At 34.1% G+C, this 27,507-nt stretch overlaps 1 protein-coding gene across 1 annotated transcript; it reads left to right on the top strand.

Annotated features, from left to right (window-relative positions):
- The first annotated feature begins 504 nt into the window (after positions 1-504).
- Positions 505-27,507, top strand: LOC6643782. Its single transcript, XM_015177995.3, has 10 exons — positions 505-716; positions 11,330-11,482; positions 13,211-13,277; positions 13,340-13,655; positions 13,717-13,846; positions 13,954-14,094; positions 17,681-17,869; positions 17,984-18,101; positions 26,323-26,444; positions 27,285-27,507. The coding sequence occupies exons 2-10, from the start codon at positions 11,398-11,400 to the stop codon at positions 27,374-27,376; spliced, it is 1,260 nt and encodes a 419-aa protein (XP_015033481.1). The 5' UTR covers positions 505-716; positions 11,330-11,397; the 3' UTR covers positions 27,377-27,507.

Below are 27,507 nucleotides of genomic sequence, written 5' to 3'. Positions count from 1 at the left end.
CTCTGAACAACATTATCATCATCATTTTACCCATTTCATTTTCCATTTCGCTGTCAAGGTGGTGGCTTCTACTTCCACACATCGACATCCAGATCCACTCGACATCGACACATCGAGATCGAGATCGCGACGCGCTCGCCTTCTTCTTGCCTGTTAATAGCATAAAAGTGTTTTAATTTTTATTAGCACGAACGCCTGGGACCAGCCCCAAAGTCAGTCAGTCGCCAAGCAGTTTTAGTCGTTGGAGGATCATACCGATCGGTCCGTCGTTTTGTGTTATTTTACCTTTGCGTCGCGTGTTCTTTCTAATAAAATCAATTCCACAAGATCTTGTCGTGTGTTTGTGTATTTTGAAAAGGGTTCATTTTTAAAATAACCGAAAAAAAACAACAACCGTACACACAAAAATCACACTCAAATATTTAATGCATCCGTTGTATTATCGTTTCTTATAGTGAAATTTTTGTTTGATCTTTCCTCCAGAAAACCAAAAATACCCAAGCAAAAATAAAGAAAAATAAAAGAAAAGTGTGGCAAACGCTATAAAAATAACTCACGACTGCTTCCATTCTAAATTACGCGTTGACAGCCTCAAGGAGCTGCTAGAAACTAAGTAGTAGTTGATTTGGATCTAAACTAAAGTATCTGGAGTTGCAGTTGCAGTTGAGGCTTAACAAAAATCAACGTTGGCGTGCAACGACGTCCTTGACTAAGTGGTGAGTGTGAAGGTTATAACAGGAGCTCGAGTGGCTCTCTAAAATGCCACAAAAAAATGGGTTACAGTGGCAAATTGAACAAAATTAAAAAGTAAACACACAATGTGAAAAAGTGAAGTATTAAACATTATAAATTGGTTTTATGTGATTTTTAGAACTTCTTAAACTAAAAATATAAATTAAAATATATTACAAATTTCAAAAACTTGCACAATTTTAAAAATATTATTTTTTAATATAATAAAAAGACCCCCCAAGCATTGCATGAATACATTCTAAATCACAAACGAGTGATTCAGTTTTGGAAAGGTTTGACTTTACTTTACTCGTTTGAAAGAGTTCACAGAATAAACTATTTAAAATTCGAAAAGGAATATAGTGAATTCTTGATGTTGTGAGTTGTGAGTAATTTTAGGAATTTATTTACTAAAATATATTTTCCATTTTATAATCGAACAAATAACATGAGTCTAAAGAAAAATTACATTTACAAAATGTTATTTTTCAATGTAAAATTAGCATCAGAACAAAGTTTTTAGGCACTGTAATAAATTAATATTTAGAATTACGTTTAAAAAAATGATCGATTTAGTAATTCTAATAAAAAACCTCATTGCTAATTTTTAATTGTCTTCGCCAAGTTGAGTCATTTTACATAAACATAAAAGAGAAAAATCATTTTTTTTTTAAGAAACCAAAACCAAAAACATCTTTAGTACAAATCACCGCATGAAATAAATCATCGATCCAGTCAGACTAATACTAATTTTGTTTAATATTAAACGTTATGCTGTGGCTACAGCATTATTCATTGTATCGTAAATATATCATAAGTGCTATTATTATTATTATTGAAATTTATTGGGTGACCAGTTTTGATAAGAGTTTTTTTTATCGAATCAGAGAACAAATGAAACCTCAGATTGGTTAAAATTAGCTTCACTGCTAAAAAAAAAACTCTTGCAATACTTTTTTGCATTATAAGAATCCACGAGCTACTTTTTGTAGATAACGATATAAAGAGTTTATTTCATTCCAGTAAATCATCATATTTATATTTAAATTCACTTTTTTTTGAGCGTAAGCAAATATTCGATAATAATATTACTCCTTATTGTCAACCACGAGTTCCAAAGGAATTTTTTTTTATATTTATTGCATTTATATTAAAAGTAGTAAAACTTTGTTTTAAAAATAGACATTTTCAGTTGTGACCACTTAAAAGTTTAATCAGTTATGGTCTGCCTGGATTTGGTGTTTCAAGCTGTGTTTCGATTGAAATGAAATGAATAATTACGTAAAATATTTAAAATTACTGCAAACTGCAAGGGCCAAAAATTTATTGGAAAATATATGAACACAAACTTTATTTTTCCATGATATTTTCAAGAATTAATACTAAGCTTTCGGTATAGTATTATTAATTAATTGTTTAGTCTTTTTAAATCATTTTTTATTCAGTCAAGTTTTATTGAATTTTTGTATCTTTTATTTAAAATTTTCAAATTTTTCTTTTAAGATATTCTCTCTTTTTTGATTGTCTCAACTCATTTGGCTTGGTAATCTTAGCCTTATTGATTGACCAATTTATGAATATTTTTATTTCTCTGCCATTTCCATATCTGATGATAAATCATGCTAATTGTTGTTGTAATTTCAAATACTATCGATACATATTAATTAGACACACCCAAAGCCAGAGGCTTAAAGAGATTCCGCATTAATCTCGAAGAAGATCTTCTCTTGGACTCGCTTATCGCTGCATTGGCGCCATAAATATCAACTCTAAGTCATAATTTATTAATTACCAGACTTTCCACACATATTTTTTACGTTGCAGCGTAGTTTTTCTGTGTTGTTTTGTTTGTTAATAGTTTTGTTCAAAGCAGGTTAAGAGACCGATTGTTATTCCTAATTTTTGCCAAATTTATTTGCCACATTTTATACATCTTATAACAATAAGAGCAGCAGAAACAATACTAGACACTTGGCATTGTGTTTAAAGTATTTCTTAGAAATTGATGTTTGGTTTCAAGATAATTTATTTGTGTTGATTTGATTTCAACAGACTAGTTTGTGTGGCTTTGCTTCTGCAGCAAAAAAAAAGCAATTCAATTAAAATGACGCCCACTGAAAAGGTAAAAAGACATTTCCATAACAATTTATAACTGCCGACTGACGATGTCTCATCGTGGACTTGCGGTTTATTTTAATTTTTTGTGAATATATTACACTCGGATCTCCTAGAGACCATATATAGAGATAGAGATAGAGTTTGCCTCTTGGCATTATTAAAACATAAATAATATTGCCTTTTTGTTTGGATGGAATTTCCGTTGGCTCGCAAGTTATGAGTTCATAAACAAATGCAAATGCAAATCACATTGGAAACTGGAAAATTGCTGCAGCCAAATTAGCGCATCGTCATCTCATCTCACCTCGTCTCATTTTCATAGTGAAAAGTTTGAAAACTGAATTAAACCTAACAAATTTTTAATGCTTTGTATTGACTGACAACAACGAAATAAAAAAAAGAAAAAGAGACGAAATATATTTCATTAATTTGCAATTCAAATAAGTCTATTTTAAATATACTCTCACAGAAGGGTATAGTAATTTTGATCAAAAGTTTTCAATGTAGCAAAAAATAGGACAAACTACGATTTTCTATAATTGTCTGAATTGAGTCACATATCATTTATTGGAGCTTAAGATATTTAAAGAGGAGCTAGATCAATTTAAAGAACTAGAAAGGGTATAAAAACTTCGGCTTGTTAGTATTATATGACTTTTATTTGGGCTGGCGGCGTCAAAAGTGATTCAACGAGATGCGAACAACGGCAAAAGAAACTTCATTTTAATGGTTCATCAAAATAAGTTAATACGTTTTCGATTTTTGGCTTAATTACAGCTTAAAACCTATTCTAAACAGTTTTGACAGGTTTAACCTTATGCGACAATGCGGCGCCAAACATAAACCAAAATATCGTATCATTTATAAGCTGTTGATTAGATTCTGATGAAAAAGCCAGATCGTAAACGAAAATATATATATGTATGTATATATTTTTTTTTGTGGCTGGTTCAATAATCATATTTTGATTATTCTGCACAGATATGCAAATGGATACTCATCAATGGAACACACACACTGTTGAGAGTGAATATAAATATGAATGAATAGGATTGAGCGTGTGTTGGGTGTGTTAGGTTAAACACCTGGCCTAATCATATAATTATATAGCAGCCATATTGTATTTTATGGCATAATAATACGATTTGCGACATATTTTTGCTGCCGGCTATGTTTATCTCATATTTGTTTCTTCGTTTTTCATTTGCGGAATTTTAAGTTGCCCACTAAATTATTCATGTAGAGAGACTCAAACTTCATCTCATCAATTTATTCATGATATTCAATAAACATTATTTATAATGTAGATTCTAAGTATTTATTATCTTAAGGATCCTTAACCTGTCTACAAGATGTTCTTGGAATATATTTTTTTTTGCTGGTGTACTTACTCTACTATTTATTTGAATTTAGTAAAAATAAAAATCCTCAATCGTTTTTCTGAATTTTTATATTTAAGTTTCTTGCTAATAAAATTAATAATCATTGTAATCCATCACAGCTTAAGGTTAAATTGATTAGATCCCAGTTTAAAAGCTTTGAAACATAACTCATTTAACTCATTTACGTATCTCAAAAAGAGACTAAACTATTTCGAAAACTATCACGGTATTCTAACGGCCTAATTGGCTAACCACTTTAGGATCTCAATGCTTAAACTAGTTGAAAATTATAATTAAATAAACTATAAAAAGGATATCAAGGTTCATCTTACGTTATCACACTCAACTGATGAGATTAGCAAAATTGTGATTAATCAATCCTTTAAAAGAAAATAGTTTGGGTGTGAATACAAAATTCCGAAGTTTTTCCGAAGTTGAGTTTAACGACTGACAAATTTATCATTATACATACTTCAAATTATGAAAAGTATTTTCTTCATTAAACACATTAAACAGAATATGATAAGTATTGCTAATGGACTTTAAACTTGTAGTTATTTATATTATAAAAATCATATTTTTACCACCGAAACCTGACTTTAATTCCAAAAAGATAATAAGCCTTTGGAATGCTGTTTAAAATCAAAAGCACTCTCCATAATAATCCGCGCTATTTTGCTACAAAATAGCAGCAATTTTCCATTGAATCTTTGGCCATTATTTTCATCATCGTTGAAGTTATAAACAATTCACAACTATTTCAATGCAATTTCATTATAATAGTTTTTGATTGAAACGGCAGGCGGCAATTACCATACCAGAAATCGCACTATAATTGATAGACCTTTCAATATTATGAAATAAAACTCGAATAAGTAAAGCGTTAACATTTTTTTTTTGTATAACACATGAATGGCCAACTTTTCAGCTGTCAACTACCAAATATTTGATGGAAAAAATTGAATTAAAAGAAGTAAAAAAAAAAAATTCAAATCAAAATTAAAAACAGAGATCAATAAATGAGGACGTCAAGTGCTGGCCCCTGTCAACCTCGACTTTGACTTGCCACTTTCACAGTTGCCACAGTCGCGCCGGAAGTTGTGGACCCGAAACAACAACAACAAAAATATCAATCCTATACATACAAACATATACATAAAATGAAAAATAAGATCTATTGTGATGAAACCAATTTATCAGTTCACTTTTTTCAATTATAAAAAAAAAAATGCCTTTAAAAAAAATTAAACAAAAGCTAAAGAAAGTTTTTGAGGTAAATGAAAATCCGTTGAAGAATTTCCCTAAGTGGCTTAGTTGAGTCTTCGTCTCTTTCTACGCCCCTCCACTCACTCCACCCTAACCGCAAAGTTTTTTGTCGTTTGTGGGATGCGTAGGCGCCGCCATCGTTTTTTCCATGTCATACCAGCAACTGACAGCAGGTTTGCCAGCTCCGAACTCGAAAACTGAAGCTGAAGCTGGTTGGGGCTGAGTTTTCGGCTGAGCATTTAAGCGCGGTTGATTTGATTTTCAGTGACACGAGCACACGGGGCCTGCGGCGACAGCAGCAGCCGCAGCAGCGACGTCGACAACGCGAAACTTGTCCTGCCCACACGCGATAGCAGTCAGGTAAACAGCCAGCCAGCCCGCCAGCCAGCCAGCCATCTATCTGAGGACGGGCGCATGCGCATTTGCAGTAGCCGTGCGGACCGATTTTTGCGCTGTTTCTAAACGCCCTGCGGGGGTACGATCTTGGAAGCTGGTGCTAAGATTCGCTTGCATGTCCCAGTCGAACTAAACAATCAAAATATTTGAATTTTTAATGCCAACACCGAGGGCTGGCCCAAAAATTATGGCTATGAGTCATATTAAAATTGTCAAAATATGGCTTTACATTTGTAAATTACAAGCGGCTTTAATGTTAAAAACTTGTTTAGTTAAAGTCACTTAACTTATGACTGATTTCCACTACCAAATTAAGTCAACTGCACACTTTTTGAGAGTCATTTACCATTTGATCTGCTTGTCTCTACGAATTAAGGTCTTGAATATTTATATTAACAAAACGTAATCTTTTTAAGGTAACAGCAAACATGGTAATAAATGTCAAATTCAAAAAAGCCATTCACATTTTTGCATTTGGTTCTATTAATATAAGGCAAAGAAATGACTATTTTCAGCACTTCATGACTTTAAAGATCATAGTTGGATTTGAGTACATATAGGGACAGGGTCTTAGAATAGACTCATATGAATAGACTAGTAAGAGGACTTGTGTGCTTGCTTAACGACAAGACAGATTTTGAAAATAACAATTTTGGGAAACAATTGTTATAAGAAAAGCAAAAGCATTTTGAGAAAACTGAAGGTATTAATTCAATGAAATATATGACTATTTATTAGTGTTGTTTCAATCGAAACCTTCACTGACTTATTCACTGATTCACTTGTTCAGTTGGCTTACTGATTCACTTGTTCAGTTGACTAACTAACTCATTTGTTCAGTCTATGGTACAGACTCAGTATTGCAACATTGGGTTAGTCTGTACTAACTTTATTGTTCATAAGGTCCTTAATACAGAAAAGGATTTATTCTCAAATGAAAAGGATAAATTAACACTAGTCAAAAGTTTGCAAACTTCTTAGAGCTTAGCTTGCATCTACAATTCAATCGGGATGTGAAATTAATAAATTAATAGATTGAATATGATTTTTAAGTTGTTAAAATTCAAAATATTTGAACATTTTCAGATACGGGAAGGAAGGCAAAATAAAGGAAGTTTGTTTTTTATAATAATTTTTTAATTTATCATTCCTATACGTACACAAGTCACTGGGTCAGTAAAGAAGTGAGTGGGTTAAAAAGGAACATGTTCAGTGCACATATTCACACACTCAATGAAGGGAGTCATTCAGTTTTATTCACTCATCCAACACTGAATTTTTAAACTAGTTTAGGGCATAGTCAGCTTGATGGTTGGGCTATATCTTTGGACAGCTGTTTATAAAAACACAGCTAAAATAGTTTGGCTTATGTCTAGTTAGTTTAGGTCTTCATAATTTAACATAACAAGTGAATTTCTCATATTGATGAATAGGTTTGAATGGAGTTCCTTAAATAGAGCTTCATTAAGCAGGGTCCCATAGGAAATAATCCAACATAGTGGGGGTTGAATGTGATATATTCCCTAATGTGAAATGAAATGTAGTAAATGCAGCCAGTGTAGGCAAATGTTGTAAAGAAAAATATTCTGATTACATGACAATCTGATATTTTGTTTCCCCTCCTTTACACCATCCTCTTGGCGGGCCTCTTTACATGATTAGTAATAGATACACACCAAAGAATGGATGAACGTACATATATGAACTTCTTTAATCCCATTGCCTACAACTCCATTTTCAGAAATATGCTATCAATTTCTTAATTGATAACCAGATTTAACATATAAAATACATTTTTTTTATAATTGCAATTCATCTGAACATTTTTTCTTAATATAAAGCACATTGTAATAAATCGGTGTACTCAGCAACTGCACCTCGGAACCTCTCTTTTGCCTGTTTAGGGTGCCTGTCTATTTCCATTCGATCTGATTGAATGACTTTTCCGATAAGCATCAAATTTCCTTTTGATGATTAACATGCAACGCCTATTGTCAAATGGTTGAGGCTCTCATGATGATGATGATGATTATGATGATGACGATGACTATGTCGATGCCGCCCGCTTTGAAAACTTGTTCAAAATCGTCTCAGATCAAATGGGGTAAAGGTCCGAATCTAAGCCCCAATCGAGTAGTAAGTTGTGGGTGACTGTCTCTGGTAAATTTTGTTTGGATTGTGGTCGCCAGTTTTGTACATTTTGCGGCTTCCGTGTGCATTTGCCTTTTGCTTAATTAAATGTCAATCATTGTGGTATATAGATGGCTTTTGTTTTTGATTTGTGCTTTTTATTAACTTTAACTTGATGTGGCGTCGTCGTCGTCAACGTTGTTGTTGTCATTTGCCGTCTCCATGGCGACGCAGTGACATCCATCCAAGATATATCTATATATTATTTGGACTTAAGTTGCTCGACTGCGTGGGCGCTGGACAAAGATATACGATATATATATATAAACATATACACGTTCCTATGAAAGCATGATCTGTACCTAAGCAATGGCATTAAAAAGTATTTAATAAATTGCTGAGGTATAGGAGGATTATGTTTTCCTTGTTTTTCTCTTTTTTTGAAGGTGCCTTTCGGTGGGGATTATTCATTTGATTACTCTGGGGTTGACATTTGGTGGGAAATGTTCTTAACGTTGTGGTAAAGTTGAACAGTAGCCAAGGATTAACTGTCTATACTTTAGATCCATTTCATTGAGTGTGGGTTAAGTTCTAGGGAATCTTCTTTGAATGTCTCATGGGAGACATCATTCCGCTTAAATTCATCAGATAAACTGAAATCAAAGTAATGATTCGTAAGTGAACCGTCTAAGCTGATTAAAAAGCAATTTTTTATCTTATAAAAACATCTTTATCCACTTAAGATTCACTAGAAAATCTTGTCCAAAAGAAAACAAGTAACGGTTCTAATGAAATTTCAGAAAATGAGTATCAAAAATGCTAATGTCATCGTTAAAAAAATATTAAAAAAAAAAAAATTGAATTCATTTTTTAATTAATTTTCAGCGATCCATGCTTTTGATGCAAATTTTTTTATAAATAAACGAATTCTATATTTGATTTAATGGAATAAAGATTTTAATAATATCATCTATCTATGGACTTAATCTGAAATGAACTCATTTTATAATTTTTCACATTTTACGAATTTCCTGCATTTTTTAACAACTATTTAATCTGTAAATGCAACTTTATCAATCTGATCTAAAGTGAATTTTAGAGATTCACTTTATGACATATTTAATATTGTTATTTTTATATATTTCTACGTTTTTTTAGAGTGAAAAACTTTAATATGTAATAGTAGATAATGGGTAATTTTCGCAAAGTTGGCATATTTTATTTTGCATATAACACTTCTACTTTTTCTCACTAATGTGCCAAAGCCATCAATCCCGGTCATGAAACCAGTCAAACTCTTATCTTCAATCCAATATCACCAGATTTCCAACCACACTCCTAGTCTTCTTTATAATAAATTAACTTGTTCGTCAAGTTGCGGCTAATTCCATTGGGGGCTACTGTCAGTTGATGGCATTTTTTAGCGCTCTCTTAAATCTGCGATCCTTTTGATCAGCATAGATGGCTAATAAATTTAAACTAATAAACAAATTTTAACGATCAATGAATATAAAATAAGGTGGAACTAAGTATGCACTGATTGGCATTAAACAAGTGGCTATCGTAAAACTAAATAAGACAGCAACAGCATCCACTACGAACCTCGGGCGGTTGCAATTAAGCATTTTGGGCTCCAGTCAGGCACTTGAGTAGGCCACAAAACCATCAAGCAGTGTGTTATAAACTAAACAACAAACAAATCCAAAGTCTAACAATTTCATGGTTAAATAAATACAAGATGATAATGAAGATCATCATCATCATGCTCATCATGTGGCTTCTCTTCTTCTAAGGAGGTGTCCCAGGAATGTGGTAACGGTTGACGGTTAAGAGAAGATGCTGCTGCTGCAATGTCGTTATGGCCTTACACGACACAGGCGATCGACCGGACGACCATACTGCCGATACTGGTCCAAAATGTTGAGTGACAGTTATGGATTTATAGTGGCAGTTAGGTTGTATCGTTCTCTTTGGGCACAAAGCTGATGCAGCTGGAGTCGGGCTACAATGTCACTGAGTCACAGAGAACATGAGCCATTTATGGTAATCGCAATTACCTGATGTAGTAAGAACAAGATCTTATGACTTTGACTCTGAGTGTGCAGTAAAAGTTGTAACAGTTCCTCGTCTGAGAGCTTTTTAAATTTCTTTAGGTTCTTTTTATTTGCACATTTGACACGGATTATCTGGGATTATAGATAGACTATGTATATAAATATGTCTATTTGCCAAATGCCCTGCGTTTTCTCATGTAACACTTTTCGTCTTTACATTTAACATAACGAGAGATGAAACAGAAATACAAATTCTCATTCGTCTATCTATACGACTTCCGTTCTCTAACAAAAAAAAAACTAACACCTGAAAAAGCAAATTCTAACAAATAAACAATTTATTTCTTAAAGAAAGAAGAATGATTGCAAAAATCAAACATAAATCTTAGGCAATTCTAAACCAAACCAAAAGCAAACGAAAGAAAAATAAAAAGATTAAGCTTGAAAATGCTTTATTACATCGATGACGCCCACAGATGGCTAAAACAAATGAAGCTGAATATATGTATGTATGTATATACAGTATAAGTGTGTATATATAGAATATGTGTGTGAGTGTGTGCCTAGGTGATACCCGATCGAATACTTCCGGCTAAGAAATGTCAAGAATTTTCAGCATTTGTGTTCTTAATTCTTTACAGGTTATAACAATTTCATTTGAATTTTATTTATCATTTTTATGCTATCTTACAATGCGTTTTATGTATGTCGATTATACTCTATCAGAAGGTATTACCAAATTGATGAGATACTATAGAAAAAATCATATTAAAAATGTATATTCTAAATTCTTTAAGCATGTTTTATGGGACTATTGATAGGCATTGGTTACATATTTGTAAATCATTCAGTCAGAACGAAAGAGGATTCTCACTAAAAATAAATCTTAAAATAAACAAAACAAATTTTGAAATTTCGAGATATATGCGAATTGATAGATAAATAAAGACTGATTCTGATTCAAATTTGTTGAAGGACTAACCAAGATGTTTACTACTAAAAATCTCTGTTTATTATAAACATTAATTGTTTAATAAGTATTTTCTAATGAAAAAACTTGAGACAAAGAATTAAAAGTGTATTTCAACTTCGAGGTGCTAAAGTTAGCTTCCGGCATTTTCTTTTTCTTGGGTTTTTTATTTTTTTTATTTTTAAACATAAATAAATAAGAGCTGACTGAAAGGTGTGCTTCTTTTTTGTTTGTTAATTTTTACGTTATTTTTTTTTCTTTTCTTTATATTTATATTGCAGCGGACGGCGAAGCAGAGAGTAGAGACGACTTTCCCCCATTTCCAGCAGCATAAAAGAAAACTCCGACGATGAATTGGTCGCGCGTGCTGCTAATCGGCCTGACCGCATTGGCGCTGACATTCGTGGAGATTGCATCACTATCACTGGATCCAGGTAGAGTACCCTTACACCTACCCGCCCCTAAATGGTCATTCTTGCACCTCCAATATACGTATATATGTCTACTCGTTGTTGATTTTGTTTTTATGGGCAAACATGCAATGTCCAAGATCGAGTGTAAATATTTATCCCAAAAAGAAAAAAAAACTGAAGAAAAACAAAATGTGCATTGCGATTTATGTAAATTTCCATTTTTGTATTGAAAACAGTCAACTCAACTGTCAGTTGGTTAGTATTCGTTTCTGCTTTTAGCCACCAAGTTGGCGACCTCCCCGGACCGTAGATGGCGCGTTGGCGTTGCCCGATCACGATACCAGAGGGAGGGAGACCCACTAAATGAGACTTTTGCAATTTCGTGAAGGTCAGCGAGCCTCTCATGCGCCTGTCAAATGTTTTAAAGACAAATAACTTCACAAATGCGTGAAATACAACGAAATTTGATAAATTCTTATTTGGATTAACCAAATAGTTTTCCTTCTCTTTTTTTGGCCTAACATGCCGCTGGATTAGACCAAAATAAACATTGTTGCATGATCCTCCCAGAAACACACAAAAATGTGTTGTAATCTTTTCACTCGTTTTGTCTCTCTTTCTCTACATCGTGTAATCTTTGTGGGACAGGCGCGAAATGTGATTGCCAATGTTTGTGGGTAAATAGAGCAAAGTGTGTGGAAATAATCTCGGTTTATGGTCAAATCGAGAAATAACCAACATTGACCTGCAAAATGTACATATATTGATTTTGTAATCGATATGGTGTTGCTTATCAGTTTAAAGAACGGAAGTTATTCTTTGCCTTGGCAGTGAGCATATATTTTTATCTTGTACCAATCAATCAGGAAGTCAGTCCACAGATTAGTCATAAATGATGATAAGATACTATATACTGAAATTATTATAATATGGTATGATAATTTTTTAAAAAATATCAAATTCAGAAGTAGTTTATCTGATCTCACATAACATTCGTGATTACTTATTCTTGATGCTCGAAATATTTTTTATAATTAAGAAGGGAAATTATAAGATCAGAACATTTTCTCAGGCTTCTTAGGACAAATTTCGTTTCGTTAATTTCAACTAAAAAAATACATACACAAAAGTATGTAGGTTCTATTATTCCATTTTTCATGAGTGATTTACTTTTAGTATTAAATTTATTTAAAGACAGAGTTTTAGTGATACATTTAGCTTTCTATCCAAAAGTTGGCCTTATAAACTAAGTAGTTTCTTTTAAGTAAAACCTATTAGTTGGACTCCTAAATCAGACTTTTTCATCCTTTTTTACATTTTCTAGTTAGCGTTCACAGTTTGATGAATATATGGGTAATATTTAGGGCCTGATTTTCTTCCTATGTTAAGGACTCATTTTTTTATAAAACAAATCTTTCAGTTTTGTTCCTGAAAAATAAACTACTCAATAGATTCACATCTGGTTTTACGTTAATGAAATGCAGTATAAATAAGATAAGAAATGCACATTTTATTACAAAAGATATAGCAACATGGTAGAAAATGGTAAACTTTCATAACTAAATATTGAATAATAAGTAAATACATCGAATAATATAGGTTTTTTTTTTTTATCATAATAGCTTTAGCTTCATCTCTAGACAATATTTATTTATGTATTCATTTGCCTTAACCTTTCTATCTTAATCTCTGGAAAACATTTTATTTATATATTAATTTGCCTTATCCTTACCTATATTTAATTTGCAGTTGCCTCCTCCGAATTGGAACAATATATACGTAAAGGTGATGTTGTTATATCCACCAGACATATAAGGTAAGCCTTGACACATTATTTTTAATTACTCAACTACCTAATATAATAAATCCTTGAAATAGACCTCGTCGCAAGTTACATATTTCCATTGAGGCACTCTTTATGATCGATTTTCCCATGCTGAAGCATAAAATGTCATTTTTCTTGGATCGCAAGGAGCAACGGGTGACACTTGATATAAGTGCCAATGGTGCTACAGAATCGCGTAATTTCGAAATACCCAATATAAATGAGACGAGTACTATACGATCGTTGGCTCTTCAGTTTTCCAAGAATCGTATTACATTATATGTGGATTGTAAGCCAAGTACACATCATGACATAGAAATGAGTTTAACCAAATTATACACACAAATGGATGATCCTGTAATTAAATTGGTAAGTCCAGGATGAAATGCAAAGAGTGATTATGGCTTAAGAAACATGTGTTTGCTTTTAGTTCCGTGAGCGTAAATATCCTCTGCACTTTGATGCTGATATGGAACATTCTTTGCAAAGAGCCAACTGCCAGAAGGGTCTACATCGGCGGGGTAACAGACGCTTGTTGCGAAACAAGATCACTGAACGTGGTAAGTGAAGAGATGGCTAGACAGACAGAGAGTTGGAGAAATGCCAGTGGGCTTTTTATAAACCCACCCAATTTGGTTGGTTTGCTTTTTTTTGTTTACCATTTCAGAGAAGAACAAGAAACGCGACGTACGCAGCAATTGGTATGATGAACCTACTCTGTCTCGGGAAGGTGCCGATCAGCGGCAAGTGGAGGTGCCAACCGACAATGAACGTGGTGATATACCCATCATGCATGGCGATTGTGAAGGTAGGTTAAGATGCCCACTCCACCTCAAATACGAAACCCACCCAAAAACACACTTCAAATGCTTGTCAGCTCCTGACACTCGGTAGTCCTAAAACAGTCAACGAAAGGGGACAACTTTTCTACTCTAACTCAAAGTTAGAGTCTCTACTTAAGGCGTGGCTATTTTTGAGTTATATTTGCATAGATGTACAAGTTGATGGAATTATTTTGTTATTTGAGTTTGTCAGTTTGGTGTTTTGTGTCAGTTTCATGGTACATAATTCAATTAAGCCAAATGCTGTAGAGCAAGTTGTCGGCAGAAAGAAAGATGAGTGTGGGTTAACAAACTGATATGGGTAGGAAGGTAGGCTTGGAAATGTCAATGGCATGGCTAATGTATGAAAAATTCTAATGCAATCAAACAACCTTGAACAACTTGTTATAATGTGGGAGGGTTTTGATTCAAAATATTGATTTAAAAGTATGTATATTTAGTGTTTATCGAGTCTTTCAAGATGAAAAGAATAATCGTTCTCAAATAGAAGACAAAATTGTGAACCAAATTTTGCCATGATGAAAAAACTATGTAAATTTTTATTGAAAATCTTAAAATAGAGAACTGTCTGTTGTTAGAATTTCAATTTTTTAAAAATATAAGAAGTTAGATAAATATTAAATATCATGCCGAGTTTTTTTTATTTATATAACGCATTATAATAAGAACAGATGAATCTCCTATTGCTTTGTAACTATCCAATTTGTTTAGGAGCATTATATCGAGTAACTAGTAAATTTTCCAAGCCCTGAAAATTAAGATGTTCATTAAGTCTTTCATGACCTGTAACATATATATAAGCCTGATAATGCCTTATAAATCCGCTCATAGCAATTAATTACAAAACCCATGTGGAGGTAAGTATCCATATTGAACGACCAATAAGTCGCCGCTAAGTGCCAAGTTAAGGAAGTGCGGCTGTGGTTAGATAGAAAAGGGGAGAAAGGGGTAAGCGCCCACAGAAAAGACAACGCTAATGAACGTCAAGATATGAGTATGACAACAGAGAAAACCAACCACAACGCATAAGCCCGGGCATAACTTGTGTACTCGTTTCATATGGAACCGATCCAGCATAATTATTATTTATCTGGCTCAGTGCGAAACGCCAAATTGGTAGCCCGCGCTCTGGATCCGTGTCTATACTGTGTACCCACACAAAAAAAAATTTAAAAAAACACCATCAGGTCGACTTGGCAGGGTTTGAATCTAGTCAGGCAGGCGGCATATATTCAAACATAAATCGCAAAGCGAAAACGTAATGAATGAATTACGTGGCGACGAGATAGAAAATAAAAAAAAACGAAGGTTGCCCAAATGTACAACCAAAACGAGATCTCAGATCTCTTGGGCTCAAAGCTGACTTGACTTGGAACGGATGCGTTTGGGCGTTCAGATGGCGATGGCGACGGCGGCGTTTTCAATGTTGACAAAACTCACTCACTCACCCAGTCGGTGAGTGAACGGACGATTGGGGCAAGACAGGGCAGGGAAGATTGGTTGGACTAGTTTAGTTGTTGCCATATGTCTTACATGGCGTCGTACAACATTTGTAATGGAGATCTAGAGATGACAGATATTTATGTAGATGCGATTTTCTTGCTAAATTGTTAAATTATGTTCTTATTCACTTCTATAGTATAATTAGCCTTAGGCAAAGCATTATCAATAGTCAGATTATTTTTGAAACTTTAAGAGCTTTAAGATTTCGCCGTAGCATTAAAATGTTTTGTATGCAAGAGACATTTAAAGAGTCCTATAATGACGGTTTTTGTTAACATATTGCAATCGAAAATAGTTGAATATATAGTTCAAGGCATATAGGCAAATAGTCTTGGGTGTAAAAGTGTTTTCTAGGTAATTTTGGGTCGAAAAACAGAAAAATTTCATTCAATTTATACCTATACTTATTCTTCTATGTGTATAAGAGGTTTAACATTTGTAATAAGTAAGTGGACAAAGACTTATTACATTATTTACATGATCAGTACTGCGACATGCGTTTTCATACCCATGTTCGCTCAACTATTAGTCCGTCTGGATCAAAGCAATCTACTCTTATCTTCAATCTTCTGAATACTATAATGCTGAAGTTTTTAATCGTAAATGAAGTGTGAGGTCATAAATTTTGTTATTTTTTAAAGAATTCATGACTTATTAATGATATTGCCAATTATTGATTACATAAGTTTCAAAGTGAAATTAAAGTGTCCCATTCTGTGTATAACAATTCACTCTGTTTGTATACATTTTTGGAGCTGGTAGCAAGATTTTCACAGGTCCTTGCAACCATTCAATAGCGGTTTGAGTGTTTTTGAAGCTCGTTAATATATTTCATTCATAGTAGATACAAATTCGTCAATACATGTTGCAAGTTCTGCAGATTGGTGCAAATAATAACGTTCATAACTTGATTCGACCTCGAACTTTTACGAAAAAGTCCTTATTTCAATCGATCGATTTTTCAGACCATAACATATTCAAGACCTCAAATTGAGTATTGAATATATACCTATTCAATAATTTGTTAAACAATGTTGATTAGTCAAACATTTGTTTCATATCACATTGCCAATTATTGATGTCATAAGTTTTACATGAATCGAGTAGTATTAAATTAATACTGAAGGGACTCAATGTGCTTATAACAATAGTTGAGTTTATTAAGGTAAATATTCAATGTCATCAGGACCTTGCAACCATTCAAAAGCGTTTTGAGTAGTTTTGGGGCTCGTTATGATATTTGATTACTATTGGATACAAATTGTTCTATACATGTTACAAGTTTTACTGTATGGCTGCTAACAAAACATTCATAAATGGCTTTGAACCCAAATTACTGCAGAAAAGGTTTTTGTTTTCTAGGCATTCAAATTAGTTAGCTAATGTAATTTGATTTTTGGGACTACTGTAAATTCAATATCTAAAATGGAGTTTTGAGTGTGCGCCTATTCATAAATTGTTTAAGCAATGTTGTTTGTTCAAATTTTTTTTTATATTGCTTGATACTTTGGTAGGTTTCCAAGCTTTTAAGTAAAATAACAATAAAACAATGAAATATATGTACATACATATATCACAATCCTACACACTCAACTGCCATAAAATTTATTTAAACTAAAAGGCAATTCGTGATGGAAACCAAATTTTAGCTGATAATAGAACTCTGACTCACCTCTATGGCAAAGAAAGTTGCGAATGAATGCTCAGCTTAGCTGTCGTATTAGATTAAATAATGGAAAACATTGCACTAAAACGCTGCACATTAGCAGCTGGGAATAGGTACTAAGGCTATTGCAAAGAGTCATTCAGGCGGCAAAGAGGATTAGAGATTGCAAACAGTTGGTGCTATTGGAGGGTTCAACCATACAACTTTTGCATTGGTTAGACCTTAATCTTGTCAGACGATGGAAACGTTTCCCTATCCCACACACTCACTCACACACATGCACACACATACATACATAGTGACTTCATGAATTATTGTTACTTTATTTTAAACTCTTAACTCTTATATATATATTTTTTTTTTTTGTGCACTCATTGTTCCAGACGCCCTCGCACGTTCGCTGAGCGATTTAATAGCTTTGGTTAAGATGCTTCGTGAAGACGTCGCCCACCAACGTCAGGAGATTGCCTACTTGCGTTTGTTATTGGAGAATTGTGCCGGCTGCAAGGAGCCTCACAGCAGTGAAAATCTTATACGAGTGGATTGTCGTACAGCGAATCCTTGTTATCCTGGTAAGCATTAACAATTCGCTAAAAAAAGAGAAGAAAGAAAAATTTATAAATACCCTCTGTAATTAAGAATATGTTATGCCCATTATGTATGTTGTTGGTTTTGTCTTTTTTTAGGCGTAGATTGTCATGATTCTGCAACGGGTCCAAGGTGTGGCCGTTGTCCTGTCGGCTTTGTTGGTGACGGGAAGGCCTGCAAGCCAGGCGTCACTTGTGCCAACTTCCAATGTTATCCGTAAGTACAAAAAAAAAACCCAAAAGGAAAAATGAAATGCAGCAAAAATTAACTCAGTTTTTTGTTGTTGTTGTTTTTATGGCGTCAAGGGCGTGGTCATTGCATCCATGTTAATTGTATTTGTCATGCTAGGTTCGAAGGTCTTTCAAAAGACAACGCCGCCGCCTCAGTTGCCACTAATCTCAAAAAAAAGAGGTGTCCGAAAAGGGTTTCACTTCCCCAACTCTTCTTACTCTGCAAAATCTCTGACTTTGACTCTGACTCTGCAATTATTTGCATATGGCCTTAATGGCAATTTGATGTTGTTTATGGTTTGATGATCTAGTCAAGCAACTTTGCAGATCCCTTTCAGATACTTCAGACAGTTCGTCTCTCTGTGTCTCTGTTTGCCTTCATATCTATGATTGATAAGTAAGCCATGCCCATTGTGAAGAAGGCGATTTATATTTACTTAGTGGATTCTCAGAAGTTAAAAGCAACTTAATCCATGAATGAATACGAAATAAGAGCAAAGAATTGGAAAAGCTTAATAGTTCTGAATGATGGCTTTAAAACGAGTTTCTTCTTTTTTTGTTTCGTACAAAACTAATAGATGATAAATAAAACGAAAGACTTCCTAATCCCCTGTCAAATTTTATATAGAGAGGAAGAAAAAACTTACAAAAATAAAAAAAAAAGAACTGTAAAAGCATTTATGACCAACAAATTGATATATCATTACATTATTTTTCCAAATACTTGACGTTGCTAGATTTGTAATGTAAAAAAGTACAGTAGATTCTTAAGAATCAAATTACTCGGTTTCAAGTAAGTAAACTTTATTGAAATATTTAGTTTAAAATATATTTGATTATTTAAAAAAGGACACGGTTTCGAGATTAAGTTTATGTAAAGTTGTTTCTATCTTGGTAATTTTTATGAGCAAAATTTAAAAAGTCATTGCCAAACTATTATAGTATTATAATATTAAATTTTTGGCAAAAATAAAAGGAACTATAAGGAAAATATACATGTAATGCCGCAGAAAATCAGCTCTTAATTTCGAGAAGTTATAATTTCAGGAAAGGTTTAATAGTCAAACATCTCTTGATCAAACAATGAGATTTTGTGTTAAGGTAAATTCATTAAAACCGGAACACACATTTCGTTATGGGTTAAAAGCATTGTAAACTTACTGAAACTTAAAAGTCAAAACAATGTATTGTTTACGAACTAGTTATCGATATTCTTTTGATATATAGTTGGGCATCATACTGAGATTCTTGGAAATGTAAACAACCGGAAAGAAAACAAAACCAAAATTCCATTATCAGTTTTAACACAAAGGAACATCTACCGCTTACAACAGGAATGGATTTTAGTCGCATGTGAATAGAAGTGTCTATAAAAAGAAAATTTTCAAGATAACCTGCCACAACAAAGGATCAACAGGTGTGCCATGTCATTAGAACAAGTTTTATGGTGTTTTAATAGAATTGATCATGGAAAACAAAACCAAGACGCCAAGTATTGAAACTAACTTTTCGGTTTTTTTTTTAGAGGAGTTAAAAGTGATTGTTCCTAGAGTTTATTTAGGAGAGAATTTTTTTTTTTACCACACACATTGGGCCACATTTCATCGATAATGAAAGATGACAGTAACGATTCGGCGGCGATCTGCGTTGGGTCGTGACAACATTTAAAACAATTTTATGCAAATTAAAATACGGTCAAAAGACACACATAGGCGCACCTTTCGTATACTGGACCCTGGAAGACACCTACTACACCGCACAATATACATATATACAAATACCTACTTACAATTCCCTTGGGGTCTCCCCCGTTTTTCAATAATTTACACAAATTTATGGTCGACTGCTTCCTATGCGCGTGGCAGGCGCTTCGTTCGAGTTGTCTCACATTACAGAATCGATGTGAGACAGAGATGGAGGGAATCACTTTTAAGTGTTTTGACACAATGAAGTCAGTCAGTCCTCAGAGATTCAGACAGTTTTTCTCTGTTCTTTCAACTTCAGTTATGTGCGGGTTCAGGTTCGGGTTCTATTTAACTAATTTATGCGGCTATTTCGAGTGCCATTTGTGGTCCAAAAGAAGGCCCCACAACTTTTGGGATGCTTTATGTATGAGTTTTTTCATCTTTTTTTTCCCTTTTCCTCTTTCTGAACTCTTGTATTATTGCAAAGGTTTTGTTGCATTTTGTTTAGAGCGCCCTTCCCTTCCCCCTATGGAAAATTCTAGTTCGTCTTTGATGTCCGTTACATGGCATAACTTGTTATAGTTTTGTTTAACATATTTATGACATGTCATGCATGGTTAGAGGGGGGGAAGTGGCACCAACAGCGAAGGGGAAATAGAATTTATGTTTTTATTAGTTAAGATTTTCAAAGCATTTTGCTGTGGGTATTTTGCATAATTATTTGATAAAGTTTGACATAAATTGGCAGAGTCAAGAACTTTATTATTTTCCGCCCTGCGGCGATTTCTTCCGGTTTCAAAAACCCATTAAACTAAATATGGGCTGTAGGTGGTTCAAATTGATTTGATAAATTGATAAAGAAAGGTTTTTCTTGTTTCGTATAAGTGAATTGTAAATTTATGATAACATTTAGATTAACAGATTAAGATTATTCGAGTACCTACTTTCTATGAATGAAATGTTATTTAAATAAAATCATGAAAAGTTGTGAGGAGAGTATTCGGTTTGATCAGGCGCCAAAACAAGATGCCAATAGCTGATGAAAGGAACCATTGGTTGGATTTAGTCTTTTCAATAATATTTAACTAGTTAAACTATTTGTCAAATCTACATTGTTCAAAGATTAAAAGATCTTTTAACAATTCTTATATGTAGATATGTTGAACCAGTTTAAATACTAAAACAAGTAAAGAATCAAAGTAGTATCTGGTCAACTACAATTATATATTATTTATAATATATTATATAACAAATATATATATATAACAATTGGTATGAAATATTTCAAAAGGTTTGACTTATATTCCAAAAACTAAAGAGACTAAAATTCAAATGTAAACATTTTCAAGGTTGTCAATTAAGATATTAACAGAATTATCCATTTATATACTTCAAAAGCTGCAGATATGGCTTATAATATCAAAAGATTCAACTAGTTGTCGTCTGAATTTATAACTTTAATATTTTTTACCATCTTTCCAATGGCAGTCATTCACAAATAACTTGACAGATTCATAAATGGTAAGGTATTTACCAAGAATTTTTGAAAAGTACAAAAAAAAACTATAGACGTCCCAGACTGAATTTTTCTAGCTTCGATAAACTATGACAGACAGAAAAACAGATTCAAAAATAAATAGGTGAAAAGAGTTCAACTTGAATTTGTCAAGAATAATAATAACTCAAAAACTTAGCAAAACTTTGAGAGCTCTGAGTTTTTGCAACAATAGCCAAATTTAGTTGTTACTTTTGTATCTAGAGGGCACTTTCGATTTCAATACACAAAACACCAATATCGCACCAAAGACGAGACCACCTAAAAAACCAATCATACCCCAGCCCAAGGCCTTAAATAAAAGTTTCCTTTTGTCCCAGTCGGCATGGCTTTTCACTGGCTCAATTTCTCTGTTGTTCAGTTTTAAATTATGCAGCCGATGAAATAATCAGTAATGCAATCAAGCTGCAGCCAAAGGCCAGCTGGAAAGTTAGACGCTGATGTTGATGTTGATGCTGATGTTGATTCTGATGATGATCATGAGATAAAGATACACCAAACATGTGTACACATGTGTTAAACACAATTCCAAGATAGAATTCCATTTCGATTATGGTACAACTTTCCCACAGATTCTTAACCAAAACAAAACGTTTACGGCAAACATTTTCTTCTAGGCCTTTTTTTTTTTGGTTTTTTGTCTTCTTTCATTTTTTATTTTTGGTGTTTTGTGAAGAGAAGGTAAAAGCAAGAAGCGAGTTGTGGCTGGTACAACATAAAAGTTCGGTGGAACGCATATCTCAAGAGTGTAGAGTGAATCAAGTTCGCCTACGCAACGAAACAAAAAGCAACAACGGCCCCAGCCACAGCCCCAGTCTTAGCCCCAGCCCCAGATCCAATCCCCAGCACAAGCTCAAGCTCAAGCTCCAGTCCAAGTCGCAACCGTTGCCTCAAAAGTGGATCCATTGATTCCAAGTTGCTGTTGTTGACTCTGTCGTTTGACTGCTTGAATTCAAATTAATAGCTGACTTCGGCTTGGACTCCAACAAAAACAAGCCCCGACCAGAGCTCGAGATCAAGCTCTTGGGAGTCGTCGTCGTCGTCATAGTCAAACTTTGCAGATAAGTGGCCTGTGGCAAAATAAACGCCGCTTTATGGCAGTTAGTTGTAGTTTGTCTAAAACCTTGTGTCTGCGCCACATACAAGCAAGAAAGTCCGAGGATTGAGGAGAACTCTCGGGTGCTCTCTAAAAAAAAGGAAGCCCTCCAATAGGAGTGCTAGACTGAGGCAGCCAAGTGGCTTTCATGTTGTTGTTGTTGTTGTTAGAAATAAGTGGCATGCATTTGCATGGCATGCGCTACTATTAGAAGCAATTTGGGTGAGGTTAGTAGAAAAAAAGAGTAAACCAAAATTAGATAGAAATTCTACTTTCAATGGAAAGAAATAATATATTATCAAGTGTGAAAGAGGCTGAAATTTTGTATTGTAATGGGTCTATCTATCAGTGGAACTAACCAACATAAATTACATGATACAATATATTTAGTAGTCTTCAAGTCATCAATTCTTTTCCATTTGATCAGATTTGCTCATTAAACCTCGCAAAATTAGTATGCCCATTTAACTTTTTAGAAGACAAATTCTCAATGCTAGAATATCTCCAAAGGAATGAACATATTTTTGTGAATTTCTCAATACAAAATATTTTAATTTGCTTAACCATTTGGTAACCAGATTGTTAAGTTTTTATTGGTAAATCTCTTGATAACTTTCAACAATGTTGGCTTAGAAGTTCAATTTCTTTAAAGAATGATGCCTGGGGAATATTTTAGTGAATCCAATGAATAGAAAAAGTTGTATGAACTTATTGTACAGGAATTGTAAATTATTATATTTTATTGCTTATTTATATGTATTTTTCAATTTCCGATCGTAAAGATTGCCATAAAATCTTAAGCTTCTATTAGCATTCTGTAGCTCATTTCCAGTGGCGACCAAGGCCCAAAGAAATTGCCCTAAAAGGCTTTTGCATGTTTCAGAGCCATGTTCACACATTACTCAGCACTCGGTTTGCGGCACTGTGGAGCGACTCACAGTTGTCAGATCTTGGTGGATGGAGAGCCTGTGCATGAGCCTGGTTCAAGTTATTTTGGGTGGTGTTTGAACTGGACTTGAGCAAGAGACAAGCAAAAAAAAAAAAATAAAAGAACAGCCAGCAAATTGGAATTATGAATTATGAATGCGTGGTTAATAAAAGGAAAGGCCCAAAGGGAAGCTGAGGCATGGACAGGCACGGACACGGCATGGCAAGTGAGTTTCTTCGTCATGCTAACTAGTCGATGGAGTTAAAAGTTTGACAGAGGCGGGGGCAGAGTTAGATATGAGTTTTGGGGCGGCAGTGCAATGGGAACGGGGGCGCGGATGGGGACAGTGGCAGAAATGCTAATGCGTTCCTCGTTGCGCTTGACTGGCTATTTTCCCAGCACTCAAACGGTGCCGCAGACAATATGGTCGAATGAACTGAAACAAAGCAGAAAAGCGCAAAGTGGAGGCTGAGAGGCTACTCTCTCTCTCTGCTCTGGGAACACGGGCCTACGCAACATGGACATGTATCTCTGTATATACGTACATAAATGAAAAATGCCAGCGCCGCCTTGACTTAGACCGCATATCATCCTACTTCTCCATCCTTCAACCTCCTGCTTACTTGCCACTTAAGTACTTAACACTTTTTGCTAATTGCGCGTTGCCAGTTTGAAGTGGTGGCCGCCAAAAACGGAGTCACAACCATAGTCTGAACCAGCCGTTCGTTATAGCCAATCCCCAAAAAGCTTCCACACAAGCAACCAACAAAAAATATTGACGCACACGCTCTTGACAAGTGTGTTGTTGCCCACCATGTCAATGTATATAGAGCCTCAAGCTGACGAATCTGTTGAACTGACAGCTCCTCTACTCGTACATATAAACTATATACATATACATATGTACGTACATATATGATCACTCCACGCACTGAAAAAATAACAAAATGTTGAACCTTTTATTTGCAACTCAGTTCTCAACGCCCACTGAAATTTACTATATGTATGTTATTCTAATACTCTATTTAAAAAGGGAGTATCAAATATGTTGGTTATTCCCTTCAACAAAAAGACATTCACATGCAAAATATAAGAAGGAATAGAGCTAATGTTATTTATATTTTATGAATATATCAATATCAATATAATACAAAGACCTCATTATTTTAAGTTACTTTAGGTATTTGCTTAGAGGCAGATCAAGTCGGTGACTTGTTCTTGGTCGTCTAAATGCTGACTGTCATCTAGATTCGGGAATAACATTTTTGTAGTTTAAGTCTCAAGCAATATCGTTTGCTGAGCCTTTGAGTTTCGAGCTTTATCTAGCCCGCCCTTAAGTCTCTTGTGTAAGACAGACTTACAGCCTAGAAACACTGTACAGTTCCAAGTTGTACTTCGTTTCGAAATTTTTGAATATTTTGGAGAAAGAAATATCCAAAATAGTTAGCAAAAGGAATGTAAATAAAAGAACCAGTAAGTATAGGTAAACTTCTATAAAATATCAAGACATAGACAAATCCAGGGGTGGCAGGGTCTGAACACTCACCAAAATATCGATATTTTGAATAACTTTGTAATTATTTTGGCTGTCTTTATTCCCAAAAGGTAAATCTTTGAATGGTTTGGCAATTCTAATAACTGACAAATCTACATTTTTTAATCTGATAACTAGCGAAAATATATTCTATATCCGTCCATATTTATTAAATATTATTTAACGATAAAAAGAATCTCTTCATCATTTAATTTACAAATTGTAGAAACTCTATATGGGATATTGAGAAATTCATATTTGAAACTTATCGTTCCAATGCCACAAATATTTTCGTGAAATTAACCCCCATCCCTCCTTGTGATACTTTGTCGGAAGTTTCCCCCAAGTAATCAATCCATACAGACCGTATTAATAAATACCTAACCATTTCGTTCTTCAACTCACAAATACGTTTTGAACATTCTTTTGAAAATTATATATCACAAGAGATTTTAGGTAAAGTACAATCATCAAATCTTTCTAAACCTAATATAGCTCACTAGATTTTAGAGTATTCTACTTTATGCTTGTCTTATGAAAACGTTTCCAATGCATCACACATATTATTTTTGTAGTTTGAGTCACATTCAAGCTTGGTAGCTAGGGTCTAGGGCTCATTTCTGGTTTTGCCTATGTCTTCCGGCAACTAAACATAAAATATTTAAACATATGACTTCTGGGTTAGTTGGGCACAGTAGTGGCTGCAAATGAAACGAAAGATTGAGTTCTTCTTAGGAAATTGGACTGCAATGAGTTATGTCCTGGCAAATGAGATGAGCAAATGGGTAGAGGATGGTCAGAAAGCTAACTGTAAGCTCGAATTGCGAGCTAATGACCATGTCATGATATGTAAATATTTTGCAAACCGAAAAGCCCATAAGCAATCCCACACTTTAAAGGCATAAATAAAAAGGAACAGAGAAATTTACATGCAATGCCGTTTTTGGCCATGGGCCATCCACATCCTACACAACCTACATGTTTGAGTGTACCTTCTTTTGGGACTTTTAATAAGTTTTTCTTGTAATTGTAATTTGTTTTCTTTGGATATGGGGTCTACCTATGTCTTCTCTGTAAATGTTGGGGGACATACAAAATGAACAAGATGGGGGGTGGAGGGAAACCGACAAAAAAACGACGAACAACTGGCACATGTCTACCCTGTCGATCGCCGGCTTTGTCGGCCCGGCCAACTATAACCTTTTCTCTTTGGGATCTCTTTTGTCCGTGTGTGTGTTTATGTAACCATTCTCGAAAACTAAACATCATTAATAAATTTCGTCTTCGCCTTTTGTTGTTGTTTGTTCCTGGCCTGTCAGTATTAATAATAATAAACAAAACGAACCCATCTCTACCTATTATTTTGTGTTCCTTGATTTTAACGTTTTCTTTCTTTTGCCTGCTTGCAGAGGCGTTCAGTGTCACGATACTGTGAATGGTGCACAGTGTGACTCCTGTCCAGTTGGCTATGATGGTGATGGACGCACATGTACGCTACGTAATCCCTGCCTGGATTCACCATGCCCCTCAGGTGAGTCTCTCAGAACATTAGCAATCACTGAATGAATATGAATGGATATGGACATGGGTTGCGGCTATGCTGTTTATTTGAGTTTTTGATTAGATTCAAGTGGAGTTTTGGAACAAGTTTGCATTTCCCCCTATGGTCTTTGTTTCTTCACCCTGTTTCGTCTTCTAAATTCTCATTTTATGACCAAGTTGTTTGTTTTTAATGCCAGACAGGATAATATATGTAGACAAGATAACATCGATATAGAAAGATCGGTAGTAGTTTTGAAAGATTTATACTTAAATAATTTCAATATTTTGACCTTCAATTATTTGTTAACTTTATCTGGCTTTCATTCCTTCTTTCTGTAAATCTTCAATTAGATATATTAAAACCACATTTTATGTTTGGAGTTTTCCAATTTTGGAAATAAAAGTAAAGAAAATGTTTTCTTTTAGTTTACTTTAACTCAAATGCTCGACAAACTGAGCTGTAGCGAACACAATTCACACGACTATTTGATTTATTAATGTTGAGACTCAGTGAACCCTTTTGATTGAATAAAGTATATACATACATATTGTACCTACTCGAAAATTATAGTGTAGCAGGGCAATTTTTGGTTTTTATTCCAACGAATGTGTGAAACACAACAGCTAATTAGAGCTGAGAGTCCCGACTCGGACTTAAAACATGTTGGAATGTCGTGTTTCCATATAAGTCAAGTTTTTGCTAATTGATTTCGGAAAAAAGATCAAAAGATGATTTTAAGTGGGTGGATATTTATTAGATTGCAAAACGACACGATCTAATGATATATAATTAAATGTATATTAATAACAAAATTCTCATTTGCATTAGGTAACATTATAGTCCCCACCCATAACCTGCAACACTCGTATCAGAGGCAGAGCCAGTACACGCAACGCAAATACTCGGTCATAACGAACTAAAGAACAAATTGAAAAGCAGAATCAAATTATATATAGTATATAAACAATAGTCATAAGATGTAAGCTCTATGATTGGCGCTAAAACACAAAACACAAAATACAAAACACAAAACACAAACACAAAACACAAA

The sequence above is a fragment of the Drosophila willistoni genome, assembly GCF_018902025.1.
Source record: "Drosophila willistoni isolate 14030-0811.24 chromosome 2R unlocalized genomic scaffold, UCI_dwil_1.1 Seg167, whole genome shotgun sequence".
Lineage (NCBI taxonomy): Eukaryota > Metazoa > Arthropoda > Insecta > Diptera > Drosophilidae > Drosophila > Drosophila willistoni.
The sequence above is the reverse complement of the archived record's forward strand: the minus strand, read 5'-3'. Positions and strand labels throughout refer to the sequence as shown.

Bases quoted from the DNA above. Each gene is read 5' to 3' on its own strand.
- LOC6643782 (XM_015177995.3), top strand. From the start codon at position 11,398: ATGAATTGGTCGCGCGTGCTGCTAATCGGCCTGACCGCATTGGCGCTG. The intron at 18,102-26,322 runs GTAAGTACAAAA...GCCTGCTTGCAG, and splicing joins GCCAACTTCCAATGTTATCC to AGGCGTTCAGTGTCACGATA. The intron at 26,445-27,284 runs GTGAGTCTCTCA...CATTTGCATTAG, and splicing joins GGATTCACCATGCCCCTCAG to GTAACATTATAGTCCCCACC.